At 42.7% G+C, this 24,735-nt stretch overlaps 1 protein-coding gene across 1 annotated transcript in view; it reads right to left on the bottom strand.

Moving 5' to 3' along the window:
• Positions 1 to 24,735, bottom strand: part of COL20A1 (collagen type XX alpha 1 chain) — an 80,519-nt gene that overhangs the window by 4,342 nt on the left and 51,442 nt on the right. The window contains exons 25-37 of the mRNA XM_038750034.1: positions 23,080 to 23,218; positions 20,121 to 20,263; positions 19,312 to 19,421; positions 17,164 to 17,322; positions 10,761 to 10,838; positions 9,567 to 9,653; positions 7,102 to 7,155; positions 5,743 to 5,838; positions 5,446 to 5,499; positions 4,100 to 4,153; positions 3,206 to 3,259; positions 2,493 to 2,564; positions 144 to 179 (exon numbers count right to left, since the gene is read on the bottom strand). Of these exons, the coding sequence (XP_038605962.1) occupies positions 144 to 179; positions 2,493 to 2,564; positions 3,206 to 3,259; positions 4,100 to 4,153; positions 5,446 to 5,499; positions 5,743 to 5,838; positions 7,102 to 7,155; positions 9,567 to 9,653; positions 10,761 to 10,838; positions 17,164 to 17,322; positions 19,312 to 19,421; positions 20,121 to 20,263; positions 23,080 to 23,218 (1,136 nt within the window). The remainder of the gene's footprint in view (positions 1 to 143; positions 180 to 2,492; positions 2,565 to 3,205; positions 3,260 to 4,099; positions 4,154 to 5,445; positions 5,500 to 5,742; positions 5,839 to 7,101; positions 7,156 to 9,566; positions 9,654 to 10,760; positions 10,839 to 17,163; positions 17,323 to 19,311; positions 19,422 to 20,120; positions 20,264 to 23,079; positions 23,219 to 24,735) is intronic.

Below are 24,735 nucleotides of genomic sequence, written 5' to 3'. Positions count from 1 at the left end.
ATGAAATAGACTATTTTGCTCTCATGCTAATAAACTGATAAACTGCTGAGTGTTAAATTAAAACACCCTCATGGCAATAAAGCCCAAGTAGAAGAGAACCCTCTGTCTGAAATTGGGAAAAGAAGACAGAAATAAATACTCACCTTCTCTCCTCTTTCTCCTTTGGGCCCAGGCAGTCCCTGAGCAGGAAAGAAAAATAAACAAATAGCCCATCTGCTAATTAGGAGTCAAAAGACCCAGCAGAAAGCCTATTTCTGAGGCTGAAATCCAGCCCATTTCCTGATGGTAGCTGAAGAACTACTAGTGATGGTTCGCATTTTCCTTTAATGATCTGTCATACTCTTGAGAAGCGGAGTGGTTAGATCACAGGCCTGGGAGTTGGAAGGACTTGGATTCTAATCTCAGCTATGCCACATGTCTGCTGTGTGACTTTGGACAAGTAACTTAGCTTCTCTGTGCCTCAGTTACCTCATCTGTAAAAAGTGGGGATGAGTGTGAGCTCCAAGTGAGGCAGGGAATGTGCCCAACCTGACTAGCTTGTATCTACCTCAGTGCTTAGAAAATCCTTGGCACATAATAATACCATAATTATTACTCTCCATGATGCAAAGTCCCCAAGTCTCTGAGCCCTAGCCAGCAAGTTTTCAGAGGCTTTTCCTACTAGCCTACCTCATTTTAATGTCCCTGGGTGGTGTGTTTGGAGAAAGACCTGTCCAAACTTCAAGATTGTGTCTGGCACTACAGGTCACCAGGGTGAGTGATTCTATTTCTGAGTATGTATGTGGAGGTGCCCTTTCCCATATGCAGTTGTACAGTTCTGATCCCCGCATCACCTGCACGAAGGTGCCCAGAAATTCCTCTGTTCCAACATGTTTGAATGTTTGAATTTCTAAGTCAGGAGAGAATTCCATTTACTCTTATTTAGAGTATGGACCAGCAGACAGGCTGATAGTCTGTCAATTACAGGGGCCCCCTGGAAGCAGAGCATATCGGACTATAGATGATCCAAACATGGATGTCTTCAATCTGATGGGGAAAGACTCTGAAAGGCACAATTTGGATGGAAAAACACAAACCTAGATAGATGTAGACAATGTGACACCAATAGGACCCGAATGACCAAAGCAGGTATTCATTCAATCGTATTTATGTGCTTACTGTGTACAAAGCACTGTACTAAGTGCTTGTCCATGGACAACTTGTGCATAAACTCATGAACACAGTCAAATGAATATCAATATTTTGTTTAAAGATAAACACCAGTGTTGGTGGACACTGAAATGACTAACTAAAGATCCAAATTTCAAATACAGCTCTCCGCACCCACTAAGAACTCAATAAATACCACTGACTGAAGTGATTTGAAATTAATCAAGGAAGGCTTCATGAAGCAGATGAGTTTTAAGTAATGTTTTGAAGGAATGGAGAAGATAGACAGTTTAGACTGTAAGCCCCTGTGGGAAAGGGAGTGTGTCTGACCTAATTGTACTGCATCTACCTTAGAGCTTCGTAGAATGCTTAGTACAGAGTGTTTAACAAACACTACTATTACTATTATTATCATAATTAAGAGGAGGTTATGGCTCCAGGCATGAGTTTACAGGTGAAATAATCTTGGAGGCCCAATTTTGAATGCTAATCTATTTTTAGTCTCTGTGTCAGGGTTCACTTCCGTGCACCTTGGGGGATAAGCTATTTCATTCTGTCAACACTCCAAACTAGTCCTCCACCTCCTTACCCACTGCTCCCCTGCCCGAAAAACTGGAAAATAGCTCTCTCAGTTACCTGGATTATTTTTCCCTTGTGGTATTTGTTAAACTCTTACTATGTGTCAAACACCATTCTAAGCACTGAGGTAGGTTGGACACAGTCCCTGTCCCTCAGAGGGCTCACAGTCTAAATAGGAGGGACTACAAGAGAACTGAGGCACCAAGAAGATAAGTGACTTGCCCAAGGTCACACAGCAAGTAATTGGCAGAGCAAGGATTAAAATCCACATCCTCTGACTCCTAGGCCTATACTCTTTCCATTAGGCCATATTGCTTCTCTCAGTTCCTTGGATCAGTGATTTTTTTTCTACCCTTAGGCCACCAAGGAACATACCCAGAGCCTAAATTTCCATGCAGGACAATTTTTCAGCAGCAGCAGAAAAAGGGATCTCCTAGATGTTGGAATTTAGACACGATTACTACTGCCTAGAGGCAAATTCTCCCAACCACAAGGAAACTGTCCTTAATGAGGTGAAGTTTTCCCCTGTGAGTGAGGAAGAAATAATGTCTGCCCTTGGGATTGCAGGAGGTTCAGTGAATCACATCCAGGATTCTCTGATTTGAAAGGTATACCCCTGGTCCTAGGGTAGTTCTAGCCCAATCCTCCTTTACATTTTTGGGTCGATCCAAGGTCACAGGCCAGATCCAGGTCCACATAGAGCCTATGAGGATTTTTGCACACCAGCCCTTTAGATCCCATAAATTCTGCTGCAATATACTCACAGTTGGGCCAACGTCACCAGGGGGTCCCTTCTGTCCATTAGTGCCTGGAGCACCGGCCAGCCCCTGAAAACCCTGCAATGACAATACAGATTAACCGGCTCTACATCACCAAGGAACTGGAAGTGGACAAAGCACTTTCTCCCTCCTGGGGCCAGGTTATCTCTCTTCACACATCCGACCAGGTGGGTTTCCTGCCTGGGGCATAGCCTGAGTCCACCACCTGATGCAGATTACTACTGCTCACTCTCTCCTTTTCTTTCTTTCCTCTACTCCTCACCCTCATCCTCTCAGCCCCTTTTCCACTGATCGCACTCTCCGTATTTTCTGGAACTGAAATTTTCATTTGTTTAAATGGTCTCAATTCAGCACCATCAGGCTTTCTACAAATTGAATTCTATTAAGAAGTCATAACTAAAAACTGGGGCATTCCTGCAGTTCAGACAGATGCTCCATCTATGCAAGTATCCATGAACTCTGCATGATGGCTCAGTCTACCCTGGCCTTGGCATGCACATTGAACATTGGAGAGAAGGGGGTTGGGTTCATGGATGGAAAGTTTGTGTTCTTCAGAATCAGATTATCCAATTCTCTCCAACACTGATCTGTTCCCTACCTCTCCATGGGAGAGCCTAATCATATGTAGGCAAAATCCTGAAGGGGAAAGTTCTGAGAGCCTCATCTTTGGTACAAAAAGATTCGGTTCCTGCACTTACCCTGGGGCCGGGTGGGCCAGGGAGCCCAGCTGTGCCTTCCAAACCCCTCATGCCCTGGAAATAAAAATGCAACTCAGTGCATAGGAGGGTAAAGGCAGGGACTCCGGCAACATTGGTGTGGGACGGAAGCAATGGTGAGGCATTCTGCTTCATGTATTTTACTGGCTAGCTGTGGTATAAGTGGATTCACAATACTCTCCTTCCTTTGCTAAACACTAAATAGGGACTGCAGTGATGCCAAGCCCATCTCTTTGAGCCAGGGCTCTTGAGAGCCCAGGAACCTACTTGTGGGGACCAAGGGAGGGGGAAAAGCTCACTTTGCCACCTCTTGATTCTCTACATTAAGAAGCCTCCCTGCCAATAGAATTGCCACTAATACAAAACAGCCTCCAGGCTCCAATCTGCCTCCAGCTGGCCTTGTGTTCTGGGTGAGCTCACTCTGTGTGCTAATCATCAACACTTACTGAGCACCTTCTGGTGCAAAATAAACTCGGAAGCAAACAAATGAAAGCCAGGAGCCCTGCCGGTGAAGAGTTCAGAATCTGACAGCTGACAATCAAGTGACCAAGTGCAGGGGCACAATGCACAGAAGCATTCTTTACCTCCCTAACTCCTCAGACCTTCTTCTCTTCCCCTACCTAGGATGAGAGGGTTAGGTGAATGTTCAGAGGGTGTTTTCTACCTGTCGATATTGTGAGATACAACAGTGCGGTTGGCAACATAGAGGGATCTCATCCTCTCTTGCCCAAAGCCACTCACTCTCCAATACACTGAAGTTCCTAAATCTCAGCCTCTCTTGCCCAAAGTCACTCATTCTTCAATACACTGAAGTTCCTAAACTGGTATCATTTCATGACACTGGGCATACGGTCTCAGCACAAGAGGGTCATTTACCTTGGGACCTTGAAGGCCATCTCTCCCTGGAGGCCCTCGATGACCGGGATGACCCTGTAAGAGGAAACAGCTAGCTGATTAAGTACCCTCAGAAGTAAACAAATACAACATAAATGTGGGTTATGTATGGGTTTCTGGCCAAGGGGAAGTTGCAAAAGCCTGGAAAGTTGTCCCAAATAGAGCCCTGGTTATCTGAACCAAATGGGCTGTGGCTGGTTCAAAGGATCCAGTGAAACCAGAATTAGCTTTTTTCAGACAGGTACACCTCTTATTTTGTCTGGTTATATAGACCTCAACTTCCTTTTGCCAAAGATAACTCAACTGGGAAGCAACATGGCTCAGTGGAAAGAGCACGGACTTTGGAGTCAGAACTCATGGGTTCAAATCCCGGCTCCGCCAATTGTCAGCTGTGTGACTTTGGGCAAGTCACTTCACTTCTCTGGGCCTCAATTCCCTCATCTGTAAAATGGGGATTAAGACTGTGAGCCCCCCATGGGACAACCTGATCACCTTGTAACCTCTCCAGCACCTAGAACAGTGTTTTGCACATAGTAAGTGCTTAATAAATGCCATCATTAAACTGGGTGGTTGGTTCAGATGATCAGTTTGGAGAATCAATTTTCTACCATAAGTATCCAAAGGGCTATAATAATAATAGCAATGGCATTTGTTAAGTGCTTACTATGTGTAAAGCACTGTTCTAAGCACTGGGGGGGATATAAGGTGATCAGGTTGTCCCACGTGGGGCTCACCGTCTTAGTCCCCATTTTGCAGAGGAGGTAACTGAGGCTCAGAGAAGTTAAGTGACTTGCCCAAGGTCACACAGCAGACATGTGGTGGAGCCGGGATTAGAACCCATGACCTCTGACTCCCAAGCTCGTGCTCTTCCCACTGAGCCACGCTGCTTCTCTATGAGTCCTCACCCTGGCTCTCCGAGGCCAGTAAACAGTAGAAGGAGCATAACCTAGAGAAAGAGCACGGGCTTGGGAGTCAGTAGACCTGGTTTCCAATCCCAGCTCTGCCACTTGCCTGCTGTGTGTGACCTTGGACAAATCACTTAAATTATCTGTGCCTCAATTTTCTGATCTGTTAAATGGGGATTCAATTCCTGTGCTCCTTCTTCCTTTCTTCCTTCATGCATTCAATCGTATTTGAGTGCTTACTGTGTGCAGAGCACTGTACTAAGCGCTTGGGAAGTACTTAGACTTGAGCTCCATGTGGAATAGTGACTATGTCTGACCTGACTATCTTATATGTGCCCCAGCACTTAGTATAGTGCTTGGCACATAGTAAGCCCTTAACAAATACCACAATCAATTAATCAGTCACTTGGCAGATAGGGTTACCTGCAACCCTGGGTGGCCATCTTCACCCTTTTCACCCTTGATCCCTGGTGGTCCCTGGAAAAATAAACAAGGTGACATAATCAATCAACCAATCATATTTATTGAGGATTTACTGTGTGCAGAACACTGTACTAAGCACTTGGAAGAGTACAATAACAGAGTAGATAGACCCATTCCCTGCCCAAAATGACATAGCAGGCTTTATTGTCCTGATGGAATAAGACCATCACCAGGCTAAAAACATCAACTGCCTTAAGTGTAGGTAGTGAGGATAGAGTGGGATCAGAAACTACTCACCACAGGTCCCTGTACAGTCCTGCCCTGGGATCCCGGTGACCCTTGCTGCCCTCCAGGGCCCTCTGGCCCAGTCTGTCCGGGTGGGCCTGGCTCCCCCTGCAAGCAGCCAGAGAAAGCATGAACTAAAAGCTATTCAGTTCTTCCCACTAACTTATGTTCACTATTGAGCAGCTGGTCTGCATCGTCCATCATCCATCTGGGAGTGCACCCTCATCACCCAAGCCCTTCAGCTCCTCATAATTGGAATTTATTATTTTGGGTCAAGATGAGTTGACCATCAGGGAGTTTTCAGACACTACTGGAAAATGAAACAGGTGTTTTTCTGACCTCTCCACTGCATGCCATCGCACCAGCTCCAATTGACTTTGAAGATCCTGGATTAATCTATTCTCTTTGGGTCTCTGTCACTTTTCTACCTCACCTTGACATGAAGCTGACAAGGAGTACAATAAGATGAGAGGTGTGTAACAGAGGGACACAAAGATCAACTTGCAAACAGAGATTGTTCTGGAGGAATTAAGTGAATGAGGAGGAATCATTTATTCACACAAAGGTCTTGGGGGTTCTCTTTGGTGAGGAAAATTTTCAACGTTTAAAATATGATTCCGCTCTGGGCAGAAAGAGCCAGAGACCAGTGATCTCTTTCCTTATGCTTCCAAGGCTCAGAAGTTTTAAACCCCCAAATCTGGAAAATGTTGCTGACGATTAATGACCCAGAGAGATTGGAAATGAGAGCATGAGTGAAGCCACCGCTTGATGAACAGGAAACTTCTGATCTCTGAAATTGGGAAGTGAGAGCCTGAGCCATGGGATAATCTGATTCAAATGATCTTCTAACTTAATAGCAGTACTGAGAAGCAGCATGGCCTAGTGGAAAGAGCATGGGTCTAGGAGCCGGAGGACCCAGGTTCTAACTGCAGCTCTGCTGCTTCCCTGTTGTGTCACCTTGGACAAGTTAAATTCCCTGTGCCTCAGTTTCCTCCTCTGTAAAATGGGGGCTTGATACCTTTTATCCCTCCTAATAATAATAATAACAATGGTATTTGTTAAGTACTTACTATGTGCCAAGCACTGTTCTAAGCACTGGGGTAGATACAAGGTAATCAGGTTGTTCCACATGAGGCTCACAGTCTTAATCCCCATTTTACAGATGAGGTAACGGAGGCACAGAGACGTTAAGTGGCTTGCCCAAGGTCTCACAGCAGACAAGTGGCTGAGCCAAGGTTAGAACGCACCGGAGACTTCTCAGGGCAGTTTCAATTCATCCCTCCCACAGGGCTGGGTCTCCTTTTTAAAACGAACTGTGGAAAGATGGCACAGAAATCATGAATGCTAGAAAGACTGTTGGGAGGGACTTACTTTGAGTCCTGGTGTTCCCTGTTCCCCTTGAGCTCCTCTCCTCCCTGGACTGCCCTAGTGAGGAACAAATAGATGGATGCTTTGTGAATTTCCATGAAGATCTGAGGCAAGACCAACCTTTTAGCTGCACCTTTCTCCAGATATAGAAAAGCAATCAGTTCTCTCATTAGAAATACCCTATTGTATTTTTCTAGCTTTTCCTTTAAAGGACTCACAGCTCTTTGTTACTTCTAACTTTCTGGGGATAGCTATATTTCCATTATACAAGCAGGAAACAGAAGGAGCAGGGAGGTAGAGAACTTGCCCAAGGTCACATAATAAGTCAGAGATGCAGCCGAGGAAGAAGCTCACATTTCCTGGACCCTGAGAACAATTCTTTTGATGAGACATGGGTATTGGTGAAGGCTTTCTTTTTTCCACAGTCCAGAGGGCACTGTTCTGACCCTCTAAAACACAACCCCTTAACAAACCTAACATAAGTACCAATGACTGGCCAGCTTAGAAAAAAAAAAATCAGTTCACGCTCCCCAAAGGAGGACTGCAGGGAACAAAATAATATTGTCTTTTTCTACCTTCTGGGCATCCCATGTGGGATCTGATTGTCTTGTATCTACCCCTGCACTTAGTACAGTGCTTGGCACATAGTGCTTACCAAATACCACAGTTATTATTCAAGTAAACCAGTACTTCAGGGCAATGAATCAATCAATCAATCAATCATATTTATTGAACTATTACTGTGTGCAGAACATTGTACTAAGAGCTTGGAGGATTACAATATAACAGATTTGGTAGGCATGTTCCCTTCCCACAAGAATCTTACAGTCTAGAGAGGGAGATGGGTCTTAAAATAAATTTTGGTATGGACATAAGTCCTTTAGGGCTGAAGATGAAAGGAATAAAGAGTGAATGAAAAACTCTGGAGGGGTCTGGGTTAAGATTGGTCTAATGGAAAGAGCATAGGATTGAAAATCAGAAGACCTTGGTTGTACACTTGGCTCAGTCATTTGCCTGCCATGTGATCTTTGGCAAGTCATTTAACTTCTCTGTGCCTCAGTTTCCCTATCTGTAGACTCTTAGACTGTAGCCCCAGGTGAGACAGAGACTGTGTTCAAACTGATTATCTTGAAACTACCACATTACTTGACACATAGTAGACACTTAATAAATAACATCATTATCATTATGTCCACATCAGTAAATAGGCCAGAAAAGAAGGACATGGAAGGGTTTATCCATAGTCCCAGATTTCATCCATGAAAGATAACAAAACTCTGGACCTCCTTGAGAGAGAGAGAGAGAGAGAGAGAGAGAGAGAGAGAGAGAGAGAGAGAGAGAGAGAGAAATCTGCCTCATTTTGCCTCTTGCCTCATTCCAATGGAAATGCATGCCAAGCTATCAGCTTCCAAAATGTAAGTATGGTGCAGAAACTCAAGATAAAGCAGTTAGGTGAACTTAGAACAACTTGCTGGGGGATTTGTTTTGTTTTTTTAATAGTAATCTATAATAATAATAATGATGATGGTATTTATTAAGCACTTACTATATGCGAAGCACTGTTCTAAGTGCTGGAGGTTACAGAGTGATCAGGTTGTCCCACAGGGGGCTCACAGTCTTAATCCCCATTTTATAGATGAGGTAACAGGCACAGAGAAGTTAACTGACTTGCCCAAAGTCACTCAGCTGACAATTGGCAGAGCCAGGATTTGAACCCATGACCTCTGACTCCAAAGCCCATGCTCTTTCCACGGAGCCACACTGCTTCTCAATGTTCTATGCATGTTCTGAAGTAAGCTTCACTACTTTCTAAAACCCTTTCATCATTCCGTGTCATCTGTGCAAATATATTCTGAACCAGCATATGGACTTGATCTTTTTTGCAACGTATAAACCCAGGGAGCATTTTGGGAACTCTCAGTTGGATTTCAAATGTGGTACAGCACAGGACAAATGATGAGAAAAATATACTTTGGCAGCTGAAGGGTGAAAGAGGCATGTAAGATCAACTGAAATACTCAATCTATATTTCTGTGGTACGCAATCCTTGATAATATGGACACTAGATGGAGCCTTTAAAGGACTCAACTGTATAAGGATTTCTGGTCGCTCTGTCTCTAGGAACTCATTGCAGATGTAGTGGAACTTTGCATGCCAGAACTCATTCATGCACTTGAAAGTTTCAGGTTGAAAATAAGCAATCAATCAATCGTATTTATTGAGCGCTTACTGTGTGCAGAGCAGGTATGTACTAAGCATACTCTGAACAGCCAAATCAGGTGCATGGCAACATTCTCCTAAAAAGATTAACTTGGTATCAAAGTAATCTTACTCTTCCCATTGCCTTTTCCCTACCCCTGTAGCTGCAAATCTTTCTTGGGAAGATGAATGTTTTCCCCTTAACTGTCCAGAAAGAAAGATAGGTGACCATGCCCTGGTTTATTTAAAGAGGGTAAAGTTTAACTTACAGGAGGGCCTGGAGATCCTGGAGGCCCTGGGGAATCAGAAGAGCAGGTGCAGACAGGAATGGGAGCAGGGCAGGTTTCTTTATCTCTCTTATAGCAAGAAAACAGAGCACACATGTCAGTGAACATTAGCACCCTGACCAGAGGAGTCACATAAGGGGCAAAGTCTACCTGCACCTCAGAAAGACTTGTTTTTCTCTCTGATATTAATGGATGGATGAGTAGATGGATGGATGGGGGAGTGAAACAAAATGTTACCTCTGGTTGGGTAGAATCAACATATTTAAGGACATGTATAAATTTCCAAAGCCCAAGAGGGCTCACACCCCATTATTCTACATTTGGCATCAGAGTTCCTGGTTCAATGCTGTGAACATCCAGTCTTGCCAAGCCTTTCTGATTCGCTGATGTCCTCACCCTATCTGGACCTGTAAAGCAGTCATTTCACTCTTAGGGAGCATGGTACTCCTGCACCTTCAACTTTCATCATTCTCCATCCAGTTTCAAGAAATGTTAGATAAGTCAGTAGTTGAGAGAGCCAGAGCAGCTAATAGGAGAAAACATTTAGATACATTAGAAGGAACATTCCTAACTAGAAATTTGGATGTCAAGGAGGACAATTATCTTACTATTCTTCCAAGCATCTTTTGGAGCTACGGTCTTGAGTAGAAGACTGAGCAGGATAGACCACTAGTTTTGCTTATTTCCAAATTTGTTTCTTGGCAGCAGGTGTTTGCCAGAGAACCTGGGATTTTTCACTTGGCCCCACAGAACCCTGAGTTTTTCCCACGTAACCAATGAAACGCTTTTCAGGGACCTTCCGATTGATTTGTTAGAGGCAGTACCTGACAGCAAAAGCCATTCATTTCATATGCAAGGGCTAGCCTATTTGACCAAGCTATCTGTCTGGATCACTTAGCCTAGTCCTAAACTGGAATCATAAATAGGGTTGCAACTCCCGATTGAGGGACATTAGCGCAATGATTATTACACCAGATCTGAAACTGCCAGAGAAGAAGGTATTTTGTGTAAAGCACCCAACTAGTGCTTAAGTTTAACTGGCTCATCATTTTTCATGTTACATAAGCCCTCAGGAAAATGTTGCCAATTCTCCTGGGTGAGGAAAAGTGCAGAGAAGTGTGGAATCACTCTGCCCAATTTATTCACTAAGAGCACAAGGACCCACTGGAGTCTTACCAATGCGGGAACATCACAACATCGGTCTTCTTCTGCCCACACAGGACTGCACACAATCTGTAAAGACTGGAGCTGAAACTGGGAAAGGGGGAAAGTGTAAAACACAGTCAGGCAAACAAGAGACAGATAACAACAAAAGATTCCAAGTCTGAACAATAACTGGAAAAAAAGCTGCCGTCTTATTTAAGAAAGGCCCACGTTTGAGAAGGTGAAAATACTTTACAAATATAATAGACTCAGTCCAATTATAGTACTCCAATTATCCTTACTGTCTCACCTTAAAAATTACTAGAATGGTCTATCATGATTTTTTATGGTATTTGTTAAGTGATTACCGTGTGTCAGGCACTGTACTAAACGCTGGGGTAGAGAAGCAGCGTGGCTCAGTGGAAAGAGCACGGGCTTGGGAGTCAGAGTTCATGGGTTCTAATCCCACTCCACCACATGTCTGCTGTATGACCTTGGGCAACTCACTTAACTTCTCTGAGCCTCAGTTACCTCATCTGTAAAATGGGGATTAAGACTGTAAGCCCCACGTGGGACAACCTGATCACCTTGTATCCCCCCAGCGCTTAGAACAGTGTTTGGCACATAGTAAGTGCTCAACAAATGCCATCATTATTATTATTATTATTGTACAAGCTACACAGGTTGGACACAGTCCATGTCCCACAGTCTTAATTCATTTTTACAGATGAGGTAACTGAGGCACAGAAAAGTTAAGTGACTTGCCCAAAGTCACAGAGCAGACACGTGGCAGTGCCAGTATTAGAGCCCAAGTCCTCTGACTCCGAGGCCTGTGCTCTATCCACTAGGCCATGCTGCTTTTCTTATGTCATTTATGTGTCTACATTCTTCTTGATGACAAATGAGAAAAATCCAACAAGCAAGAAGTGACAGTGTGACAATGTGAAAAATCAAAGTTCAGTTATCAACAACAGCAATTCCCCCCAAATCGTATTCAGGCTAATTTTAGTATTAGGGGAAAGTCTAAGGTTGGGGTTGAGAGTGGGACTTGGGGCTGAGTTTGGCATTAGAGTAAGAATCAGGGTTAGCATTTAGAGATAGGGTGTGTGGACTGGTTTGGACAACTGAAAAGTGCTCGGCACATAGTAAGCGCTTAACAAACGCCATTATTATTATTGGCTGATTTAACTTGATGTTGTATTTTAAATCATTAGTTGCTGATAAACCTTTATTCCTCCATTGAGCTTTAAGACCCTTTTAGTGCAGGAAACATGCCTTGTCCTTCCACTGGCTTGCTCAATAAACACTCTTGACTGACTAATCACTCTGTGTTCACACATGATTGCCACCATAGAACAGAGACAATTTCTTTTCAAACCAATGAACAATAGTCTTTTGATGTCCACTAAGCATGCCTTAAGGTGCTAACCTTGATTAGGAGCCTTGAAATACTGAAAGTGATTATCAATCAATTAATTGTATTTATTTAACACCTGCTGTGAACAGAGAACTGTATTAAGCTCTTGGGAGAGTACAACGAAACAGAATTAGTGACACATTCCCTGGCCACAAGCAGCGTACAGTCTAGAGGAGGAATCAGACTTTAATATAAATAAATGATGTGAGTTAATAACCCTCGGATTGCCATGGTGACGTGGCTGGACGGTGAGGTAAAGAATAGATTTCCCAAATGATGCCTCATGTTCTAGATTGGCACAATCCATGATGGGGAACTGTTGCAAAGGAAAACCTAAGGGTGATCTCACCCCAAATTCCTCAAATGCTCCTAACTCAACTGCTAGAGGCAAATAATGGAAATTGTATTTTTTGCCACACTCAGAAAGAGGCAGGACTGGGAATTTCAAGTGAGTACATTTAAAATGACCTTCATATCTTCAAAAATATCTCATACCCCCCACTCCATTAATTGTTCTTCATCCCTTCATTCTAACATATCTCTCTCTGCTTTGATTAGCACCATACAAAAATGTCGTTGAAAACTAAAAGGGAGCTAAGGTAAAAATCTTTTCCTCCACTGAAAATGATTTTCCCTGTGAACTTACCCAGTGAATGAGTGGTTCAATTGGAGAGAATGATGCAGCCCAATTATAAAATGAGACTCATAGATCACAAGATATTTAAGACATCTTAAATTATACGAAGCTTGTTGATAACTGATAATGAGGTGCTCTGTCTTACAGACAGCAGTGGAGCAGGCAAGGACAGAATGGCTTCACAGGGGCAGAAACTGATGTTACGTAAGGATGGTTCTCTTTATGTTTAGTTTCTCATAACTGTCTGGCAAGTGAAAAAATAATCAAGGAAACGGGCTTCTGAGAAGAAATGTATCAGAAGTAGTAGTGACATGATTAGTAATAGGGAGGAGAGGGAAAGAACAGATAAATAACACACCAGGAACATTTTTTGCTGGTATTTGTTTAAACACTTACTATGTGCCAGGAGCTGTACTAAGCATTGAGATAGATGCAAGTGAATCAGGTTGGACACCATCCATGTTACACATGAGGCTCAGAGTCTTAAGCCCTATTTTGCAGATGAGGCAACTGAGGCATAGAGAAGTGAGGGAACTTGCCCAGGTCACCCAGCAGACAAAGGCTGGAGTTGGGATTAGAACCCAGGTCCTCTGATTCTCAGACCTGTGATCTTTCCACTAGGTCGCATTGCTTCTCAATTAAATAAAAAAAGTAATTAAGCAAGGCTAACCTGAATACTGTGCTCTGGGAATTTTTTTTAAAAAAAGACACAAAAACTATCCTTCTGGAATGGCTTATGTGTCAATCTGCATGGAGACAGGATGGATTAGGTGACCTTTTGATGTCCTTCCCACCCCTTGGTCTCTCAATTATGGTTATTTTTGGTACCCATGTTGAAGAGTTTCATTAGTGAAAAGCTCTTGCTATCTGCCTCAGCAGACCAGAATAGACTCCACATCTCGATTGTGAAATGCGCAATTTCATAGGTTCACTCTACTCTTAGCTCCGCAGTACTTACGTACATATCTGTAATTTATTTATATTAATGTCTATTTCCCCCTCTAGATTGTGGGCTTCTTGTTGGCAGGAAACAGCTCTACCAACTCTATTGTACTGTACATTTAGTACAGTGCTTGGGACACAATAAGCCCTCAATAAATACCTCTGATTGATTGATGTTAGCCTGGTATATGCAGCTATCATTCTTTAAAAGAAATGGAAATGAACAGAACAGGAAATGGAATGTAGAGGCCATTTTATTCATTCTTCTTTCTCCTGACATCTACCATTATTTCAGATAAATGGGTATCAACCTTCTAGGTATGTATGCTCAGGGAAGGAGAAAATGTCTCATTCTAAGTTCCCTCCTTTCTTTAAAGCTCATCTACTTCTTTATCAATATCAGCAGTTTGGACTCTATCCTAAAGGAGGATCAATCCATCCCCCAGGCCCTAATCAATCAGTTAATCAATGGTTTGCATTGTTACTTATTACTTGGAAGAGTACAATACAATCAAGTTAGTAGACATAATCCCTTCCCTCTGGGAGCTTACAATACAGCCAGGTAGATGATAAAAGAAATTACAGGTAGGGGAAGCAACAGAGTATAAGAATATGTACATATCCTTATGGATAGGAGAAGCTGCATGGTCTAGTGGCAAGAGCACAGGCTTTGGAGTCAGAGGTCATGGGTTCTGATCCCAGCTCTGCTACTTGTCTGCTGTGTGACCTTGGGCAAATCACTTCAATCAATCAATCAATCAATCGTATTTATTGAGCGCTTACTATGTGCAGAGCACTGTACTAAGCGCTTGGGAAGTACAAATTGGCAACACATAGAGACAGTCCCTACCCAACAGTGGGCTCACAGTCTAAAAGGGGGAGACAGAGAACAGAACCAAACATAACAACAAAATAAAATAAATAGGATAGAAATGTACAAGTAAAATAAATAAATAAATAAATAAGTAAATAGAGTAATAAATATGTACAATCAATCAATCAATCAATCAATCGTATTTATTGAGCGCTTACTATGTGCAGAGCACTTCACTTCTCTGGGCCTCAGTTACCTCATCTGTAAAATGGGGACTGAGTGTGAGCCTCATATGGGACAGTGACTATGTCCACCTGATTACTTTTTATCTACACCAGGACTTAGAACTGTGCTAGGCACATAGTAAGTGCTTAACAAATACCATTATACCATATATGTACATAAATGTCATGGGGGTTGGACTGGGGTAGGTATCAAAGTAGTATGGCCTGGGGGAAAAGCACAGGACCAAGGACCTATTCCCAGCTCCACCACATGTCTGCTGTATGAACTTGGACAAGTCACTTAACTTTTCTGTGCCTCAGTTACCTCATCTGTAAAAACGGGTATTAAGATTGTGAGCCCCCCTTGAGACATATACTGTGTCCAACCTGATTAGCTTTTCATTCATTCATTCCTTCAGTTGTATTTATTGAGTGCTTACTGTGTGCAGAGCACTGTACTAAGCACTTGGGAAGTACAAGTTGGCAACATATAGAGATGGTCCCTACCCAACAGTGGGCTCACAGTCTAGAAGGGGGAGACAGACAACAAAACAAAACATATTAACAAAATAAAATAAATAGAATAGTAAATATGTACAAGTAAAATAAATAGAGTAATAAATCTGTACAAACATATATACAGGTGCTGTGGGGAGGGGAAGGAGGTAGGGCGGGGGATGGGAAGGGGGAGAGGAAAGGGGGGCTCCATCTGGGAAGGCCTCCTGGAGGAGATGAGCTCTCAGTAGGGCTTTGAAGGGAGGAAGAGAGCTAGCTTGGCAGATGTGTGGAGGGAGGGCATTCCGGGCCAGGGGGAGGATGTGAGCCAGGGGTCAATGGCAGGACAGGAGAGAATGAGGCACAGTGAGGAGGTTAGCGGCAGAGGAGCGGAGGGTGCAGGCTGGGCTGTAGAAGGAAAGAAGGGAGGTGAGGTAGGAGGGGGCGAGGTGATAGAGAGCCTTGAAGCCGAGAGTGAGGAGTTTTTGCCGGATGCGTAGTCACTGGAGATTTTTGAGGAGGGGAGTAACATGCCCAGAGCATTTCTGCACAGTGATGATCCAGACAGCAGCATGAAGTATAGATTGAAGTGGGGAGAGACAGGAGGATGAGAAATCAGAGAGGAGGCTTACGCAGTAATCCAGTTGGGATAGGATGAGAGATTGAACCAGCAGGGTAGCAGTTTGGATGGAGAGGAAAGGGCAGATCTTGGCAATGTTGCAGAGGTGAGACTGGCAGGTTTTGGCGATGGATTGGATGTGAGGGATGAATGAGAGAGCAGAGTGGAGGATGGCACCAAGGTTGCAGGCTTGTGAGACGGGAAGGATGGTAGTGCCGTCAACAGTGATGGGAAAGTCAGGAAGAGGGCAAGGTTTGGGAGGGAAGATAAGGGGTTCAGTCTTGGATATATTGAGTTTTAGATGGCGGGCAGACATCCAGATGGAGATGTCTTGAAGGCAGGAGGAGACACGAGCCTGAAGGGAGGGAGAGAGAGCAGGGGCAGAGATGTAGATTTGGGTGTCATCAGCGTAGAGATGATAGTTGAAGATGTGGGAGCAAATGAGTTCACCAAGGAAGTGAGTGTAGATAGAGAACAGAAGGAGACCAAGAACTGACCCTTGAAGAACTCCTACAGTAAGAGGATGGAAGGGGGCGGAGGAGCCCGGAAAAGAGACTGAGAATGAACGACTGGAGAGATAAGAGGAGAACCAGGAGAGGATGTATCTGCCCTGGTACTTAGTACAGTACATGGCATTTAATAAGTGCTTAACAAATACCATTTTTAAAAAGTGCTTAAGGGGTGTGGACTTCAGTGCATAGATGATGCAGGAAAGAGGGAGAACACAGTGAGAAAGATGAGAGATTAATCAGGGTAAGCTTCCTGGAAGAGATGTGATTTTAGTAGGGCTTCAAAGAGGGAGAGAGTGGTGTTGGATATAGAAGGGGAGGGAGTTCCAGATAGAAGAAAGGGCACTTGCAAAAAGTCAAAGTTGGGAGAGATTAGATCGAGTGGAAAAGCAAATTGCATGGCCTGGGTTGTAGGGGTGAGGAGGGAGGATAAATAGAGGGGAGAGAGCTGATTGAGTGTCTTATATCTGATGCTGAGGAGTTTCTGTTTGATGCAGAGATGGATGCGCAATCATCAGAGGTTTTTGAAGAGTGGGGAGATGTTTGCAGAAGTAGTTTTAAGATAAATTACAAGACAGCCAATGTAGTATGAACTAAGAGAGGGAAAAGGCTAGAGGCCAGGAGGTCAGAGAGGAGGCTGATGTACTAGCTCTAGGCTTTCCTAGATATAGGTGGGACAGAACCTTCAAAAATGAGGCTCCCCACATAAAGAAAATATGCTCAATGCCATATCAAAACACAAAAGTAAAAAAATATTTGATAATCGAGCCTGATCTTACCGCTGCAGATCCGCTCCTTGGGCCTCTGGTCTTGGTCAGCTTCCCCAGCATGATAAAGCCAGCTGTGGAGACACTTCCTGCCTCACTGATCTGCTTCTCAGCGATTTTCTTGCAATCTACAAAGAGCTTGACTCTGACCCGGTTCACAGCCACATGTACCTGCCCAGTAAATGGAACAACTTTGAATGAATGAATGAATGAAACCAGCTCAAGGGAATGGTGGCTCAGTCTGAGAAAGAGTTTGGCAACATTATCCCCATGTGTCTCAAAACCAGGCAAGAAGACTTAGCAAAAGTCTAAGGAGAGAACCAAAGGCTGGAAAACCAGAAATAGCCACAGGCTGTTAAACACAACAATTGCCCCAGACACAAAGAATGCCAAATGCAAAAATTGTGAGAATGTTTGATTTGGGTGCAGAATCAAACTACATACTTTGAGACAGAGGCCAAACTGATAATAATAATAATGGCATTTTTTAAGCGCTTACTATGTGCAAAGCACTGTTCTAAGCGCTGGGGAGGTTACAAGGTGATCAGGTTGTCCCACAGGGGGCTCACAGTCTTAATCTCCATTTTACAGATGAGGTAACAGGCACCGAGAAGTTAAGTGACTTGCCCAAAGTCACCCAACTGACAACTGGCAGAGCCAGGATTCAAACCCATGACCTCTGACTCCAAAGCCCGTGCTCTTTCCACTGAGCCACGCTGCTTCTTTAACCAATAATAACTTCAGAAAACAAGCCCTGTTCTTTTGACCAAGGCTACAACCTGCTCCATGAATAAAAGATTAATTGGAAAAATAAATAAATGCCAAACATAGAAAAAATAGCAATCAGTTTTGAGGGGATAAGAACAGGGATGTAGGGATGTGATTATTCTCTTTGCAGGGGGGAGGGGAGGAATCTAAAAAGCAGCAAGAGTGAGAGAGGGAAAGAGAGAGACAGCAAGAGAGAGAAATCTAGATAGAGAAAGTGGCTCATTTTCCTTCATCCAAAATAGTGCTGAACCAGTCTTGGAACATGTTTCTCTTCCAGTGATCTATTATTTGCTGTGTTCCTACAATCTTTGTGGTTTATTGTTTGACTGCAGGATATAACATATTTTAGCCAAATACTTTGTATTATATATTTCTTAATTCTACCGTGAAACTTCCTATGTTTTTCCTTGCACATTTCTTATTGTTTTATTGCACTTATTCATATTATATCATACTTCCCATGTTATTCACAGGTACATAGATAGTGATAGCTGTAAATATTTTCTCCTGGAATTATTTAAGTATTGCAAGAATATATTCTTGCTTATGCAAGAATATGTGGTGCCAGTTTGGCAAAGTTAGAGAATAAAGATGTTGAAATATCCAAAGTGTGACCCTAAATGTGGTTCAACCCAGAGAGAAGAGAGACTGTCTTCACTATCCACTTGGCCCTGACCTACTGCCTAAAATATGGGGTAGGTTTTGCAATCGTGTCCAGTGTGGTCCTGGCAGAAATTAAGCCTAAATCCTAAACTGAGATCTTGGTTCCAAGCTGCCAAGCCATTTTACAAAAGGTTTCTAAAAAATTATCATTCATCAACTACGTCAGCTCTCCTTACTGTGCTGGGGCCTAAAGTCAAGACCCATCTTCATTAATTCCCTTCCTTCTCCTCTGATTAATCTGCTCTTGATGATTCTCAACAACAAACTTGGAGATGAAATCCAGGAGATTTGAAAACCTTTAGAAACATTTACCTCTAAAAGTAACCTTGAACTGGGACAGTTTGCCCTAAACAAGCTGTATGGTGGCAAAGCAATTGTTTGGGTGCTGCCATCAAGAGATAAAATGACATCCATACTGAAGAGGGGATTTCTTTGTGAATCATGTTATATTGTCATAATTCAGGCTGCCTTGTTGCTAGATCAAAATGCACCCTCACTACAAGAAAGCTGTACTAGAAGACATTAAACACACTATTTTTGACAAAATTATTCAGTTATTCTTTTCTTATGTAAGAATCTCCATGTGCATTTGTTACATTCTGAAGGAATTATGAGACACCTTGGTAGACGGGTAGGGTTGGAGGAAGTGAGGGAGTTGTGGGAAGAGGTGAGAAGGTAGAAAAGTCAGGGTCCTTATAAAAATGGGTTTTACTCTTTCTTGAGGAGGACCTTATGAAAGCTCCCAAAGAATATCTTCTTCATTTCCTGTTGGTCAAAGGTAACTTCCTGCAGCTCAGCCTTGTGGTCATGATTGAAGTAAGTCAGAGACTTCCTACTGGCTGTCAGAGAAAAGAAAAAAAAAGTGATGAAATAAGAAATAAAGTTCTATCTGTACTCCACCTATAGTTTGAAGCACAGTACATTGCCATGTAGCACATTAAAATGGAAACTATTGAAGAAAAATATGTAACCCATCCCCATCCCCCCGCCTTGCCTCCTTCCCCTCCCCACAGCACCTGTATATATGTATATATGTTTGTACGTATTTATTACTCTATTTATTTTACTTGTACATATTTATTCTATTTGTTTTATTTTGTTAATACGTTTTGGTTTGTTGTCTGTCTCCCCCTTCTAGATTGTGAGCCCGCTGTTGGGTAGGAACCGTCTCTATATGTTGCCAACTTGTACTTCCCAAGCGCTTAGTACAGTGCTCTGCACACAGTAAGTGCTCAATAAATATGATTGAATGAATGAAATGAAATGAATGAATGAATGAAAGTGAAAAATAGTATTAAAAATGAACAATATTCTCTTCATTTTATATTGGGTCTGCAGGTATACATACTAAAACTTGTTATTTTGCAGACTGTGAAAAAATGGAAATAGTCCCTAATCACCATTCTATGACATTTTTCATATGTTTCAATGAGCGATTAGTCTAGTTTACTCGGTTTACTTAACAGACTAAGGTTCTGTGGGTGTTTGCTTGTGCCTGAACCCATTCTGTCTATAGTAGAACATCATTAGCGTGTTACCGTCAAGTACAACTCCAATGAGGGGTTGAAAATCTTCATCCGTGATCTGCCACACAGCAAAACGCTCCTTGGGCATTTCAGGAAGGAGCCGGAGAAGGAAGCTAATAGTGTGTTCAGGAGGAAGTGCTGCAGGGTGAATTTCCCTGGAATAAAGAAAACACTGAGCTAGTGTTCCAGGATCAGAAGGGTCTGGTCCAACTTAGAATCTGTCTTTGGGATCTCAAAACTGCTTCAGGACAAGAACAAGGTCTCTGAATAAAATAATGCACAATTTGGCCTTAAAGATCACCTCCAACATATTCCCCAAGGTTCCAAAGAACTAAAGTCAAAGGGTCATAAAAAGTTCATTTAATTCATCCCCCTTCCTCTAACTTTATTCAACCACCTACTCCAGTGTTAAATCTGTTCCTTGACAGGAAATCCTTGCTTTATATTTTACCATAGATGTTACTTTCCAGTTCCATCTCACTCCAGAAACATAGCTTTTCTTCAGTCTTTCTGAAGTAATTGGTGAGAGGTATTCACTGAGACAAACTTCAGAAAAAAAGGGTTAGTTTTAAACAGACATATTTAGGCTGCTAACCAGTTACAGCTCTCCACACTAAGGTCGATTTGGCCACATAAAATCATGCCTGTGAATGTGACTTTATGGGTACAGCCTGATAGTCTTATATTTACACCTGAAAGGATTCTAGGGAAAGCATCATTCTCCTCAGAGCTCAGAAGGTAACAAAGGCAGAACAGTGTTGCACTGAATGGTTAATTCAGGTAATAGTAACAACTGTCAGAATTTGAAGGCAAAATCATCACCCTCTGAGGTAGTACTACATGTCTCAAGTCACTTCACTTCTCTGTGCCTCAGTTCCCTCATCTGGAAAATGTGGATTAAGATTGGGAGCCCTACATGGGACAGGGACTGTGTCCAACCCAATTTGCTTGTATCCACCCAGCGCTTACTACAGTGCTTGGAACACAGTAAGCGCTTAACGGACACCACCATTACATTCAACAAGGCCAACTCAAAGGGGACTTTCAGTCATTATAGGCTTATATATCTTGGGCATGAACATCATTTTGTGCTTATATCTGTGCCATGGATGCAAAGCTCACTTATATAAGAAGAAGCTATTCATGGTTTCTGTGCAGTTGGCCTCTCTCTGAAGTGGGTTTGAGTATTACTCAGAGGCGAATGTTCTTTTGGTTATTAGAAGCTTTATTTTGTCAAATGAGATCAAACCTATATCAAATGAAGAGGAACCAGTTAGAAAAACAATATTGAAGGTGCTCAATTTTTGAGCGGGATCTTGACAAGAGGAGGACTCTCTTGGTGAGGAATAAGTATAGATAGGGAAAGGTTTTCTTTCACCAAGGGTCTCTCAGTAATCCCTCACAGCCCAACAAACAAATCCAATCTTGGCTCTGGGATTAGTGTTGGTAATTACTGGATTGATCAGCAACATCGTTAGCAGCTGAGGGGTGGGGGAAGAGTGCTCTAGGCTGTTAATGAAATTGCTGCACTTCCCCAAGGAATTTCTAAATGAGTTACAGTTACCCAGATTGACCTCTTTAAATAGGCCCAGACGCAGACACTTAAAAGATTAAGTGTCTCATCAACAGTTTACAGTCCACTAGCCTCAACCACAAGTGCCCTATGGCTCTGAAAATCAAGGAAGGTAATGAAAAGGAAGCCCAGGCACCCTTCTGAGCTGATGGCATCTGAACACGTCTGGGAAATCTTCTGTTCATGTCTGTAACTATGGTTATTCCCACAGGAGGTGTCAGCCTCTTGATTCCTAAGAAGGTCATTTAGTGGCTAGTGCCTGACACCTCCCCTGCAGTAAATCCTTCCTTAGTTTTAATAGATTGATCCATTAGTTTTCCAAACAAATCATTTGGGTTCTTGGTAGTCTGAGATACCCATCTCACTCCAGAAACATAGCTTTAAGGGCCTAGAAAATCTCCCTTTCAGGAACATTTTAGCAGGTAAGGTCCACCTTTCAAAAGACTGGAAAAAAAGAAGGGGGACAATATCCTATCTCTGAAAGGAAATGGCCCAACTGAAGCAAGAGAGATAGAAGGAGAGCTATCAGGAAGTGCTCTTCAACAGTATGAGCTGTTAGGGAATAGGTTGGATAACTGGAGGAAGTCGGGCATCTCCTTTTCTGGAAGATTTTGCGAATCATAAAAATTCTCATCTTCCTAAGGTGGATTTGATGGGATTCTACTTGAAGACAGGTGGCTAAGATCATTATATGGCAAACTTCGGCCCTGGAGGCTCAGAACTGGTTGTTGGCATGCCCCCGACCTTTCCCATAATGTTTTCTTTTGATTAGGGGCTGAGGCAATAAGAGTGGGTGAGAAGGCAAGGGGGAGAGATGAGAAATATAAGAAAATACATTATTCTCGGAGAAGCAGTGATAAAATTTTAAAGGTGAACTGGCCAGACTGGATTTTATGTTTACATTCACATATGCTAGGCAGACTATGTATAAATTAACATTCATGTACACATCACACTCTCGCATCTTTATATTTCAGTCTCCTGGATTTGGTTCTCAAGAAAAGAACGTCACTGAAGCAGAGGATTTCTCCAGGTCCCTTCCAGCTCTAGGATTCAAAAATAATCCTGAAATCACTTCAGCCTCAGCAGAGTGAGTTTTTCAGAAGCCAATTCAGTAAGAGTTTTGGGTTTTTTTGGGTTTTATGATATTTGTAGTTTGTAAATTAAGTGACCTGTCTAAGGTCACACAGCAGCAAGTGGCAGAGCCAAAATTAAAACCTAGGTCCTCTGACTCCCAGGACCATGCTCTTTCCACTAGACCATGTTGCTTTGATCATTAGATGCTAAAGGAAGGTAAACTGTTCCAAGACGATAGACCATTCAATGTTCCTGAACCACATTTCCCCCAATCATCCAAAACTACCTCACACAATGACTGTTCCAAATCTCCTCACCTACCTGGTTCGGCGGGTGAGTTGTGTGTCTCTGAAGAGAGTGTAGATCCGAGTTCCACTGAAGATGGAAGGCTCCATGGATACCCCTTTAATGGAGGAGTACTCCTTCTCCACAAGCCCAAAAGCCTCCATCATATCAAACCCTGGAGCCACCAAAGATAGGCAGAGTAATAAATACTGAATAAATACTGATATTCCTTGGAAAGAGAAAGCACCTGAAATTGACTGGACATCTGTTCTATCAAACTGCTATGGTTTCTTACAACATTTGGCCTAGACTTTAACCTAGAAAGACATACCTCATTCTAATCTTCTTGGGAGTATTATATTAATTATTTCTTCTTTGAGTGAGATGACTGGGTGATGTGTCCTCTCAAAGAGAATAAAGGATAGGAAGCAGCAAGACCTAGTGGATAGAGTACATGCCTGGGAGTCAAAAGGACCTGGGTTCTAATCCCATCTTCACCACTTGTCTGCTGGGTGACTTTGGAAAAGTCACTTAACTTCTCTGTGTCTCAGTTCCCTCATCTGTAAAATGGGATTAAGACTGTGAGCCCTGTGTGGGACAGGGACTATGACCTACCTGATCATCTTGCATCTACCCCAGTGCTTACAACAATGCCTGGCACATAGTAAGTGCTTAACAAATACCATTAAAAAAAACTGGTTAGGACTATTCCCACTTTACTTGGATGGGGGTATTCATCAGGGGTAAGCTGGAGAACTCAAGTCAGAAAATACATTTTAGCCTCAATTACCCAGGCATTTCAGGTTTTAGCTTGAGGTATATGGATAATTAAGGCTGTTTTCTAATGACATTTGTTAAGCACTTACATGTGCCAAGCACTGTGTTAAGCACTAGGTTAGATTCAAGATAATCGGATTGGAGACAGTCCTTGTCCATCATGGGGATCACAGATTTGATGAGGTAACAGATCAGGTACCTGAGGCACAGAGAAGTTAAATGACATGCCCAAAGGCACACGGCAGGTAGGTGACTGAATGACTGGGGCCTGGATTATTCAGGAATTTTACTAGTGTGGTATCCTAGTAGTACTAGTGTAGGGCAATAATATTCATTTGTTGTTCTGGGAGGAAGTAAGAGATCACAGTGGATCTGATAGGTCATGTCTGGGATTCTGAAATCATTTCTATCATCTACTGCCTACATGCTTCCCTAGATGTTACCGAAACATCAAGAATGGTTGCTTTTCCTTAAACGGCTGTCAGTCTATATTAATGTAGTGACATTCACCTCAACCCAGACCCAAAGCATTTACTTATCTGCAATTTATTTTAATGTTTGTCTGCCCTTCTAGGTGGTAAGCTCCCTATGGGCAGTGAACATGGCTTCCAATTCAGTTGTATTCTCCCAAGTGCTTTGTACAGTGTTCTGCACTAAGTGCTCAATAAATACCACTGACTGACTGATTAATCATATGCCTGCCAGGTAAAATGCCTCCCCAAGAAATCTTTGAAGTCCTCTGAGTGTGTTAATGAAAATCAGCAAATTCTATGGAGCTGCCCCTTCATAGCAGAAGGTCAAACACTGCTCCTTGTTATAAAGTACATATTCCACCTTTCAAGGGAATATGATCTAAGTATGTGCTAAAAATGATTTAGTCTTTACAAGAAAAGAGTCATAGCTCTCCTTCCTACC

Source organism: Tachyglossus aculeatus, chromosome 8 (assembly GCF_015852505.1).
Source record: "Tachyglossus aculeatus isolate mTacAcu1 chromosome 8, mTacAcu1.pri, whole genome shotgun sequence".
Taxonomy (NCBI): domain Eukaryota; kingdom Metazoa; phylum Chordata; class Mammalia; order Monotremata; family Tachyglossidae; genus Tachyglossus; species Tachyglossus aculeatus.
This window is presented reverse-complemented; position numbering and strand designations above follow the sequence as displayed.